The following is a 12,689-nucleotide window of genomic DNA, read 5'->3' as shown; positions in this document are numbered from 1 at the left end:
ATATTAATGTCTCATTTCACACTATTTTAGACTACAATTCTTGATTTTTAAAAAAGCTTTAACACTCTATCAACATACTTACAGGTGTTGTTTTTCTATTATAGAAACACCCCGTATTTTACATCAATGTTGAGTGCAAATTTAGACTGTGGATTATTTCCTTGGATTAAATTGGTGATGGGAACAGTTTTGCTTCTCTCTGCTTTAGGCTGGAACTCATCGGGAAGAAAGTGTCAGCCTCAACAGCAACCATTCAGTCCTGCCCAGTACAGTGTCTGCTCAGAGCACAGAACTAAATAATAAAACACAAGACAATTACAGAGGTAACTGTACTGTACTATTCAGTGGTAAATTAGGTTTTTTAATAATCCAGGGACAAGAATGCTATAGATTTAGGTAAATATGCATAAATACATAGATAAAATGGATGGTGTACGTAATTTGTGACTTATGACTTAATTTCTATTGATTACCCATTTCACCAAGCTCTGGATTCTTATAGGAATTCAGGGATAACCCTGTTTCATGCCACTCCCTGATCCAAGTTCCATGTGAGACCTCACATTACAGCCACCGTTCTTCCAGCTGAAGTGAACTGGCTAGAACTCCTTTGCAGCGCTTGGTTGCCATTTGTAAATCAGCCAGAGGAATCTGACAAATGTGATTTTTTATAATACACAACAAGCCTGTATTTCAACACATGACCAATAAAGACAAAAACCCTAAAGTGCTGTGGGGAGGCTTCCTCAATTCTTAGCTTGGAAAGTAGGCCATACAAAAGAAGGCAATTCATGCACCAGCATGCCTGTGCTGTTTGGGGTTTGCATTTCATACTTAATGTGCAGGAGTTGCTTACTGCACTAAATATATCTGTATATATTGAGCTCAAACACATCATATAGATCCAGTCCTGCCCTCCTTATTCTGTCATCTCTGCTTGCTAGATTGCAAATAGCTGTGCTGTGACTAGCTCTGATATAGGAGTCTTGATCAATAACTGCGTACATTCTTTTCCACTGAATTTGCACCATCAGCTCTATCACTAACAGCTGATGTATATTTCTCCCTCTGCAGGAAGCTGCCTTAATCCTAACACAAGCTTTTGCATGCTGATGCATGCTTTCACCAAACCTCTAAATTCTATGCCAAATAATACTCCTGAAATGCAATCCAGTATTCTCTATCAGATGTCTCATGTCATTGTATTCCCCAGGAAACGTTTTTCACTAAATACTGAATAATCTTCCCAGAGCCTCGCACTCTGTGTATAGAGCATTAAACCTAGGTTTCATGCATAGCAGTGGACAGAAATGATTTGTTCAGTACTGTAAATCATTTCCGTTTATAATTAGAGTGCTGATATGTGAAAGCTCTAGGCACTTGCCTATAGCTTAAATATACAAAACTCAAAGATTAAAGCATGATAGTCAAAACAGATCAACCCCGAACATAAATCTACCTGCCATTCCTTTGAATATAGGAAAGTAAAAATTCATCGGCCACCCGCAAACATCTCAGTCCCTCCCAAAGGCCAGAGTAAGTAAATGATCTTGCAACATGCTCTGAAGGTCAACAAGTTTAGGTTACTTTGGAGCAAGAGGATGGGGAGTGAATTCCAAAATCAAGGGTTCTTCAGAGAAAATGATATAGTAGCAGTTGAATTTGGTACATCTTACCTTAAGAGTTAAAAACAAACAGTAGTGAATTTGGTCAAATTCAGAGACATAATCACAAACTTATGAAATATTTCTGTCTAACTTTACCAATTATATTATCAAATTAGTTTTGTCTAATAAATTCCAAAGAGTGTATTTATCTGAGGTTAATGGTTCTCTTCCATGAGAGAGCTCATGTGCCTTGTTAGTGGGGTAGATCAAAAGGTTACAGTGTTACTGCCAGATATGCAGTCCTCTGACAGCCACTCCTTTTGATTGCTACCTCCTTTTGTTTGCTCCACAACACAAAAGTCAAGTACAGTATGTCCCCATAACCCTTCTCATATCCACACTGCCACTGCTCAGTTCCTTCCACTGACCTCCTACCCCACCTCCTTCTTCTCCACTCGCCTCCAGTCCTCTTCAACCCTTACTCCCTGCCTATCCCTGTCTCACCTTCCTTACCATGCAACCTCACACCCTAACCTCCAGGCCTTTCCAAAGCTTGTCCCACCCCCCCTTCTCTATCTTAATAAACAACAAGGTGGAAACTCACTTGCGATTCACTTATATGTTCCAGCATGAAGGGGGGCTGTTCTCCTGAGTATTATTTATACTGAGCTGTGTGTGTTTGCAGCATTGTCAGGTGGCTTGCAGAGCCAGTCTGTGGCCATAGGTCCAGCAGAAATCAAGTCAGAACATAAGGAGAAGGATGAAAATATACACGAACCTCCCTCATCTGATGACATGAAATCAGATGATGAATCCTCCCAAAAGGATATCAAAGTTTCATCGAGAGGAAGAACGAGGTATGATCTTGGTATGCCAGCAAAGGACTCTACTGTGCTTCTTTTTAAAGCGCAGGCTGTTTTGCATATTGTGTCCTTACCAATAGCAGCGAGAGCTTGTAAACCATTGGTAACTTCAGATTCAGTCTCAAAGCTTCCTTTTTGTCCTATATCAACAAGCTTGTGTTTTAAAATGTTGACTTAATGTGCATATATCAGTAGGCAGAACATGGTATTTTTACACATTGGCATTTTAATAATGCACCGAGGAGTGAGCAGAAGATTTTGAAATCTTATTTTTACACAGTTTTGAAGTTAATCATAGTCCTCTCTACAGTGTGTGCAGCTATATAGTTATCACAGTTTGGAGTGGAGTGATAAAGAAGTCCTTAGCCACAAAACTTCCACTGGATCTGCAATGGATGATAAAAATGGGAAAGTTTCTGAAAACTGCTCAAATAAATATTTAATAGGAAAGAACCATATTTTTCATAAACGTATGAATTTATTAAGTTGAAAATTATTTTATAATTTTTTAATGCAGTTGAGATGTTAGAAAGCTTCAAAATCTATTACAGATGCTTTATGCATACCTGAAATAATGGTTGGGGAACTCTGAATTTGGGAGGTCCACTGACCAATGAGTAGGCAGCAAGTTTGCGATAAGTACCATTGCTTTGCCAAGGGTGAGGCGTATTCCTCCATTATTCTCGGAAAGAATGTGCTGTCTATGGACACCGTACATATGCATTTTATTTAATTCAAAGTCAGCTAGCGATGTAAAAGCCATCGAGATGCATATTTTCAGGGAAAACTGAAGGTGGCAAGAATGGCAGCAGCAATATATATATATATATATATATATATATATATATATATATATATATATATATATATATATATATATATATGTTTTTATCAGTTTGCTTGTGTATATGTGCCACTTTGAAATCATCACTTTTCTTTTTCAGATGAGGCCATTTCTGTGCTTTCACTGTTAAATGGATATACCAGCATAAAATGAGTCAAATTGGAATTTTGATCTAATATGGATATTTTAGCCATGTCATTTGCCAAGCACACTTGTGATGTTTATACCTGTTATTAAAATGGATCCTGACCTCCAAAATATCTATAAAACTTTTATCTTCCCTGTTGTTTTTTTTCAGCAGTACTAATGAAGATGAAGACTTAAACCCAGAACAGAAGATCGAAAGAGAGAAAGAGAGGAGAATGGCAAATAACGCTAGAGAACGCTTGCGCGTACGAGATATTAACGAGGCATTTAAAGAACTTGGCCGTATGTGTCAGCTTCACCTGAAGAGTGAAAAACCACAAACAAAACTGCTTATTCTTCACCAGGCTGTGGCAGTCATCCTCAGTCTAGAGCAACAAGTCAGAGGTTAGTAGGCTACCTACCACTGTGCTGTCACAGCTAGGGGGTTGTTTTACTCATGTAACAGTTTGCAGTCCCCTTTACTGCATGCATCATGTTATTCATTTGCATTTTTCTTCTAACACACACAGCAACTAACCAGATGTACAATTTATTAGAAACATATTTGCCTTCATGTAAAAATGTTAACATACTTTGGGAAAACCAAGGGACTGTTCAAAATAAAATAGGTTTAGGATCCTTTGATCCTGTGTTTGCTCCTTTGCAAGGAGCCATCTCTTCATTATGCATCCAGAATAGACTCATTATGGAAAAGACTGAGGAATGTCCTGCTTTGATTTGCAACATATGCTTATTTAACAGTATAGAAATTTTAGCAAAAAAAAAGGGGGGGGGGGTCCTGTAATTTAAGGTTAGTCCTACACATTTCTATAAGAGGCAAGTAAGTTTGATTGGATTTAATTAAGTTTAAATTACAGTATATATTACTATGAGTAATGCCGTAGCTACTTATTGTATACTTTATACAAGAAAATATTAAAAAATTAATTCCATGACTTATTTTTCATATGTTCTCCTTTCCTCTGTCTTTCACAATTCATGTTTTTTTAAAAAAAAATTTTTTTAAAATGGAAATAACATGCACTACAAGCTGGTGAGAAAGTGAGTTATTTGTAAATTGATATGACTTTAAGGAAAACAACTCGAGAAACATACTTGGTTTTCACAAAAAGAAAAGGAGTACTTGTGGCACCTTAGAGACTAACCAATTTATTTGAGCATAAGCTTTCGTGACCTACAGCTCATCCGATGAAGTGAGCTGTAGCTCACGAAAGCTTATGCTCAAATAAATTGGTTAGTCTCTAAGGTGCCACAAGTACTCCTTTTCTTTTTGCGAATACAGACTAACATGGCTGCTTCTATTATACTTGGTTTTCTTTTACTTCTGTCTCTGCAATGTACATTTTTCTTAATTCTTATCAACAAATACACATCTGTGGCATCTTTTAGATGCCCCTTGTAGAGGTCATGTTGAAAAATAAACATAGTCCTTGATAACATTTCCATTCTCCGATGTTAATGGAGCTACTGTTGACCTTAATGTGTAAGCTCCTTTTACATTTATGGCAAAGAAATGATGAAACAGACATCTGAGCCACCTGTCTCCCTTGTGAGGTTGACGCCTAAGAGAATTGGGTGAGCGTTCTCATTTTTTCTCCCTTTGGGCTGGTTGAACAACTGTCCTTCATTGTATTTCTCATCTGATGCATTTCCAATATGAGTGTAAATGTCTTGCAGGTGTGGATGATGTCAACTTTCATGTTTGCTTAATGTGTTGTATCTCTAAATGACACCTAGTGTAGTCTGCTGCTTATATGGGCAACTTACACCTCATTTTTACTTTCACCTTCAGTGGTATTTTGCATGGTATATCAAAAAAATCACTGGAAGAATATGTGTTAGAAGTGACAGTGTGAATAATGACACTGAGCATAAGTACTTTGTGTGAAACATTTGAAATCTTACTTTTAGGCATAGTTTTGTTGATACAGCTTTTAATGAAATTAAGTTCCCTTCAGAGAACACTGGATGAACACAGTTATTATGGCGAGGCAATGGTGTCTCTATAGTTAAGGTTGCAGCCAGCTTTCAGTATGAAGTCCTGTTTCAGCCCCTTTGCAACTTTAGCTTGGAAAATTGATTTTACCTGAAAAATTACTATATTTTCTCTGAAGGCAACAGATTATTTCTATAAAAGAGGACGAAAATTCATCAAATAATTTTTTTGAGTTACAGGTCAATTTAAAATAAACTACACTGTTTGAAACTCTGAGTTTGGCCTAATATATTTTTGTTTCCCACCAGCTAAATAATGGTTTGCCATCACCTTTCAAAGCTTCCACTTAGGTGAGCCTTCTTGAAACTCACAGACCAGCTATATGTGTAGGAAAAAAGGGTTGTACTTAAGCAAAGTTGTTAACAATTTTTGCTCTCAGCAATTTGGAGGCCAATCCTGCTCATTGTAGCTATTGGGAGATTTTGCCAAAGATTATAGCAGAAGCAGAAGAGACACCATGTGTGCACATTGCCCGCAACTGTCAGATTTTGAATTATAAATAACAGGAGGGTATTTCTGTAGCTGATGGTCAACAGAGTTCTTCAAATAGCTCAAGTGGTAGAGCCGATAAGTATGGAGTAAGGTGATAAGGGTTTCAGTGCTGGGTCTGCAGGTTGGCATATTATGAAATGGTTGTTATTTCTTCAGTTGTATCCTTGGTCCTACCCAAAAAAAAAAAAAAAACACCTGACTTTCTTATTATTACTCAAGACCCCAAAGAGAGAGAGGGAAATCCTTACATTTCAGATTTTTGGTTAAATTTCATTGACCACTAAAATGTTATCTGAAAATGTTGATTAAATTCAGTAGTGGTCTGACATTTAAAATTACTCCTTTTTTAAAGTGAGTGCATCTAATAATTCTTTGTGTCCCTTTGTCCATTGGGATTGTATTATACCACAAAATTTAAAACCTCCAGGTTTTTTCACATTTTATTTTGGCTCATGGAAGAGGCAGTCTTCAAGAACAGGCAAAGTAACATGTTTAAGAAATTGCCATGATTTGAAAACTAGACCCAGTTCTCTGTCATTGAAGCTTATTGAGAAAAAACATGACAAGCATGAATATTTTTGCCAGGTACAAACCGGCAAAGGCTGACATCCTAAAGAGAAAGGAAATATAGTAAAATTACTCGTCACGCTAGATGACCCATCCAAACATTCTCCTGGCTTAGTGGAAGTGTGCCTAGGCCCATTTTGCAGAGATAGTAAATAAGGAACTGAGTATGACTTGCCAAAGTTATGTGGGAATTTTGTGGAGAGCAACAAATACACTGCTGCCACCTAACAATACTAACTGGCTTCTGAAAACTGAGTGGCCCACTGTGGGTAGTTTGAGGACTATGCAAGGAGGATGAGGAGCACCCACACAGCCAATTCAGCTGCCTTTGCCCTACACATTACTGAGGGCCAGCAAAAAAGCAGTATAACATGGTTATTGTCCAGCAAGTTGAATGATGTCATCAGTGCCCTTCAGCACAGGGGCAGAATCTCATTGGTCTGCATTTAAGGAAATTGAAAACTCCAAAGTGCATTTTCTTTGGTTTCAGTTTAGCAAAGGGTCATATTTTCAAAGGTGTTCAGGCAACTCAAAATACAGATTGGTGCCCATTGGAATTTTCAAAAGCACGTAGGTGGACAGGTCCTATTAAAATGAATAGGCACTTTTGAAAATCCCACTTGGCACTTGTCTGAATCTTCAGCAGCCTAAATATCTTCAAAAATCACAAACAGAAGCCGTGCAAAATGGATAGCTTTCTTCAGTACCATGGCCTATTGTGAATATGCTAAATGCCCACTCTTGGTAGCAGTGCATAGGATGTTAAGGGCTGTTTTCTCTCCTGTGACAGAGAGGAACCTAAACCCCAAAGCAGCCTGCCTTAAGAGAAGGGAAGAAGAAAAAGTTTCTGCCGTATCGGCAGAGCCACCAACACCACACCCAGGAAGCCACCCTGGGCTTAGTGAAACTACCAACCCTATGGGTCATATGTGAACACCAGCCAGGTATGTCTCTTCTTCATGTTCGTCAGTGTGGGGACAGGGTCCCATCAATGCACTGGGATGGCTGTAACTTGATTTACTGACTGAAGTCTGAAAGCTAACAAAAACACAATTTATGTGATTATTCTGAGTAACTGGAGCTACCAGTGGACATGAGCCTCTTCATTAAAGTGCACTAAGCACTTCTATACATCTGAGCCGCGAGTAAGAATATTCAGATGTGGGTTAGTTATAAACCAAAGAACCAGGAATTTTAGGTAGCTTCTTTTTATTTGCATGTGTTGTTGCCTACAGATATATTCTCCTGAGTCAGGTGGTCTTCATGGTATGACCTCAGAGGAACTACTCATGACTAGGCTAGATAAGCCAAAAATAATAGAGATTAATTGTGCAGACTCAAGAGGTATAAATATCTCACTTGTTTAACTATCAACTCATCAATTCCCAGTGCTGATTCACACAGCAACTCAAAAAGTCAGAAGGGGCTTTTCATTTCAAATAGAAGAGGATTGGTATTTGGCTTGAGGCCAGTCATTTAAATCATACCACTTGTCTGACAGGCATTACTTGACTGTCTGTCTTCGCAGTCTGCATTAGAAACATCTTCAATAAAATCCTACTTTATGTGGCTACAATTTTAGCTTTTTGTGAATCAAGACACAAAAAACCAATGTTTGTTTGTATTGTCTCATGTAGCCAGGTGGTTACTATATCATTCATTTGAAAGCTCCAGTTGATGATCCCATACTGGGATATCAGTCTGTTTTTCAACAGAATTGGTTAAAAAAAATAAAGAAAAGCTGCTTTTGACCCTGCAAATTCCTGTTAGAATTCCTTAAAGAAGTACTTTCCTGATTACTTGGGCTCATCAAAGCTATTAATCCCATGGTCAGGCTCCAGTGCCTTTATTTTCACTTATATTTTACAAAGACAAGAGATTACATTTTGGATGTATCGTCCATGGATTTAGTATCATAGATTCTATTAACTTTGGTCAAAGTTGTGCAGCAAATCCTTCTGCAGCATCCTGGAATTTATCCCAAGGTAGCTGCATACCCTCTAAGAGACCTTCCAAAACATCAAGGTGGCACTGAAATTGAACCTTGTTAGATAGTATTTCCGGTGATATTTTTCCCACTTCCATAGCAATCAGTCAGCTCCTTCCTCTGTAAACTAGATTGAAGAAATATTCTTTTTTCTACCTAAAAGCATAAAAAGCCCAACTGAGTTCCTCTAATTTGTTTCATTTCACACCACTATAATAGGCCCCTTCTAGTTTGCCAAAAGACAGTCCTGTCAAATCAACACAGTTGATTTTCATGCCACGATAAGAACTGAATTTCTTCACACACTTTTACAAAGAACTTGTAGCAAGAAGTAGCATGATGTCGGTAAACCTTTAAGTAATTACAGTATTAGGGTAACAAAATCTGAACACTGATGAAAAAGATTGTACTGACTAGTTACATACAACAGCATGCACCTTTAATGATGCCAATTAGAATATGAATAATCATTTGTATAACTTAGGAAAAAATAAGAGCGTCTGTAGAAAGTAGAAATTCTGTAGAATGCTCAAATAAATTGGTTAGTCTCTAAGGTGCCACAAGTACTCCTTTTCTTTTTGCAGATACCGACTGACACGGCTGCTACTCTGAAACCTGTAGAAAGTGTCCAATTCTTAATGAAAAATGTTAGACATGTAGTCTTGGCAAAGACAAATTAAACAATTGTTTGGTTTTTTAGACCTGCACATTGAGTGTTGCAAATACGTACTCCCGCCTCCTACCACTTCCTAAACAATATATAAAATCATGATTTTCCAGACAAAAGGAAATTTTCAGTGCCATTCTGAAAAAGAGTAGGCTATTAACAGTTTTTCCCACAACAGTTTCTTTAGTTGGTTGTAGTTCTTTCATCTTTGCTAGGTTGAGACATTTATTTTTAAAATAACACAAACATATGACAGAGTGGTCATGTGCTTCTAAACCATACTGGATTGTTAAGAATTGTTCCATTCCATTGTAGGGTTTTGTTCTAAAGGTGAAGTTCTCCTTTGAGTTGAGGAAAAAATAAGTTAGTTTTGGTTTCTCTATGTAATAATAATCAGTGATATCTTGTTGCTGCCACCTCAAGATTCTAATGGCTTTTCAGTTGCCTAGATAAAATGGACTTAGTGGTTTCAGTCCAATTCCTGGTAGACAGGTTTCCACATTATAAGAACTACCATCCTGACCAACATCTTAGCTGGCAGTTGCAGCTGAGAAATCCATGCTAGAATGGGCATGGAGACTGAGCTATCTTGTCAACCTCACCAAAAGATGTTTTTCCCAGGCCATCTTCATGGCACATCAGTGGAGTAGGATATGTTTGCAGTGTTGCTGGATGTGCTTGAGGGACACAGAATTACAGTAATTTGGTACATTTCATTTGCACTAAATTCACCGAAAAAAGACCTAAAGAAGAGCTCTATGTAAACTTGAAAGCTTGTCTCTTTCACCAACAGAAGTTGGTTCAAAAGAAGATTTCACCTCACCAAGCTTGTCTCACTAATATCCTGGGACCGACAGCTGCAACAACACTGCAAATATGATACAGCTACAGTCTAGATAATAGTGTTGCTAATTTTTCATTAATTGTTTTACTAATACAATTTGTCTCCTATTTCCATGCCAGAATTCCAGAATTATCGGTAGGATATATAGAAGGTGACCTTTCTTCACAAGGACACAGACAACTAACATTATATGAAGACACAAATCTGACAGGAGAAAACACTTGAAGCAAGAAACCCAAATGCAATCTTATGATCAAAGCTACTGGTCAACACCTGCATCAGAAGTGAAGATACAAAGATCTTCAGATAGAATTTCAGCCCATGAAATACTCTGAACATATCATTCTGTTGCAAGCAGTGTGTCGCTTCTGCACAATCAGAGACTGTTGTGATCTCTCCACTCATTGTGGAAGTTGCCTTGTGCCTAAACTGAATTGACAAATGCATTGTAACTACAAATTTTATTTATTGTTATGGAACTGTAAAGGTCTACATATAAAGGGAAGAGTTAACATGTTGAAAGCTGATAGAATTTCAGCTGATGCCAGCATTTGTTAAAGCTGTTCACATTCAGAGAACAAAGCCGTGACAACCGTTGACCCTTAGCATTCCCAGCATACCTATTAGTGTCTTAAAAAAGGAAGGGAAAAGTCTTTTGTTGTCCTTTCCACTCCTTTTGCCATATGACTAGTGTTTTCCATGCAGTAGGAAAATATTCCTTGACATAGCTTTTTTTTTTAATGTTATTTTTGGTCTCTGGTAATCTGAACAGTTATGGTCATTGTCAGCTTCCATACTGAGCTCCATACTTCAAGCCATTAGAAGGCACAGTGAAGACCGCAGACAGGAGCAGTACTGTGACCATGCCATTTCTTGGATTTAAAAAGTGGTATTGTTTCCCTCAGACTTTCCTCAAATAAATATTTTTATTTCTAATTATAAACCAAACCTTTTTAGGCTTCTAGGCTTCATAGTAAAGCTTGTAACGTGAAGTGTAAATTGGGTGGGGAGAATCTACTTTGTTAGAATTGCTTTGTTTTCCAAGCAGTAAGTACTACATATAGTACATGTAAAGTGTTAGCTGTATGTAAGCACAAAATGCATTAAAATACAAAGGAGACTTTTCGGGCTGTAATTATGGTGAACTGTAAAATCCTAAATTCACCATGGCAGGTAGTGTGATGAACTAAACACAGCTGTGGTGGGCTAATTACATAATGGGAGATAAGAGCAATGGTCACCAATCTTTTTCCTTATTGTATACATTAATTATCTTGTCATTTTTGTATGGCTTGTCAGTGGAGAAGAATTCAGTGTGATTCAATCAATTGCAAACAAACCACCCCCTCCCAAGCCATATTAGCATTAAACCATTAAATGTTGCTCCACCAGAACAGTGTCCATAAGTATTCCTTTGTCACTAATGTGTTGATTGTTAAAATCCCTCTGAACTTCCATGGAAACTGTCTTCCACTGCAATGACCATGGGGGAAAACTATCAAGCCAAGGTTGTCTTAGTTATTGTTTGCCACCAGTGAAAGAGGCAATACCTAATCAGCTCAGACACAAAAAAGGAACAAAACAATTAATCATTTAAAATAATTTCAGTTAATTTGAAAGAACAAAAAAAAAGACTGTTAAAACAGACTAATAAATTTAAAATCACGTTTTGGATGGTTCCTAACAAACGGGTTGTTTGTGAAATTAGTGGTTTCATTCTATTACTTTAATTAATTTGAATATATCATCAGATAATATCTGACTATATCTGTGGCCTTGTTCTTCATTTCAGTGTTTATCAGCTAAACAAATTTGTCGCTTATGATGTGTGAAAGTGATCACGTGCCACTGCCGGGCCTTTTTCCTTCTAAGCTTGTTGTCTTTTTGGCTATATTAGACTTTGCAGTATGCCCAGAAGCTTTCCTTCATAAAATAGAAAGAAAAAAACATTTGGCTTATTTTTCACTGTAGCTAGTCTTTTATACAATAATCTTGTAAGAAAATTTCTTGAATTCTAAATATTACTCTTTCTAGATTTTTGAAATCGAAAAAGTTTTCAGTAAAAAGTTTCTTACTTTATTTTACTATATTAGGTAGTAAAAATGTAGGGTTATTTACCATAACATGTTCATTAATATCAGAAATTTACAATAGCATTGTAAGACCATAGTAGGGTTCTAGCATACCGTGTAGTACCTATGGAGTATTGTAAGAGCTAATTGTCCGAGATGAATTGCTTCTCATCTTGTTCTCCAGTTTCCATTGTTGGTTTATTGCAGATTTGTACCCTGTGTCAAATTTCAAGGTATTGCTGATAAAACCTTTTCAACCAGCAGCAAGAAGTTCAAAAAATTTTCTGTCAATGTAACAGAAAACACTATGTATATAACATTTATGTAGCAATAAATGTGCCATCTTTTTTAACATGGTAAATCAGTGAGTTTTTAACATTTCTCTTTCATCAGCGATTGTGTTGCTTGGAAACCCAGTGGCACAACAGCTTCCGTATTTACTCCAATAAAAAGCAGGCACAAAATGGGTATGTGCTGCTCCCATTGAGATCAATGGCAAACCCCCCCATTGATTTCAGTAGGACCAACAGCCAAGCAGTACTGGCAGCCCCCAAAAAGTGTGTGTGCATATGCAAACAGCAAGTTGGTAGCTGCAGTTGCTAC

At 37.3% G+C, this 12,689-nt stretch overlaps 1 protein-coding gene across 21 annotated transcripts in view; it reads left to right on the top strand.

The window, feature by feature from the left end:
• The window catches only part of TCF12 (transcription factor 12), a 283,371-nt gene extending 270,984 nt beyond the window's left edge, over positions 1-12,387 (top strand). For 16 of the 21 annotated variants that reach the window (XM_074966267.1, XM_074966263.1, XM_074966264.1 and 13 more), the window contains 5 exons: positions 209-323; positions 2,293-2,464; positions 3,613-3,845; positions 7,307-7,460; positions 10,134-12,381. In XM_074966267.1, the coding sequence (XP_074822368.1) occupies positions 209-323; positions 2,293-2,464; positions 3,613-3,845; positions 7,307-7,449 (663 nt within the window). In that variant the 3' untranslated portion in view covers positions 7,450-7,460; positions 10,134-12,381. Of the gene's footprint in view, positions 1-208; positions 324-2,292; positions 2,465-3,612; positions 3,846-7,306; positions 7,461-10,133 lie in introns of all 21 variants that reach the window. The other 5 variants (XM_074966265.1, XM_074966272.1, XM_074966284.1 and 2 more) reach the window with 5 other exon arrangements.
• Positions 12,388-12,689: the final 302 nt, after the last annotated feature.

The sequence above is a fragment of the Natator depressus genome, chromosome 10 (genome assembly GCF_965152275.1).
Source record: "Natator depressus isolate rNatDep1 chromosome 10, rNatDep2.hap1, whole genome shotgun sequence".
Lineage (NCBI taxonomy): Eukaryota > Metazoa > Chordata > Testudines > Cheloniidae > Natator > Natator depressus.
This window is presented reverse-complemented; position numbering and strand designations above follow the sequence as displayed.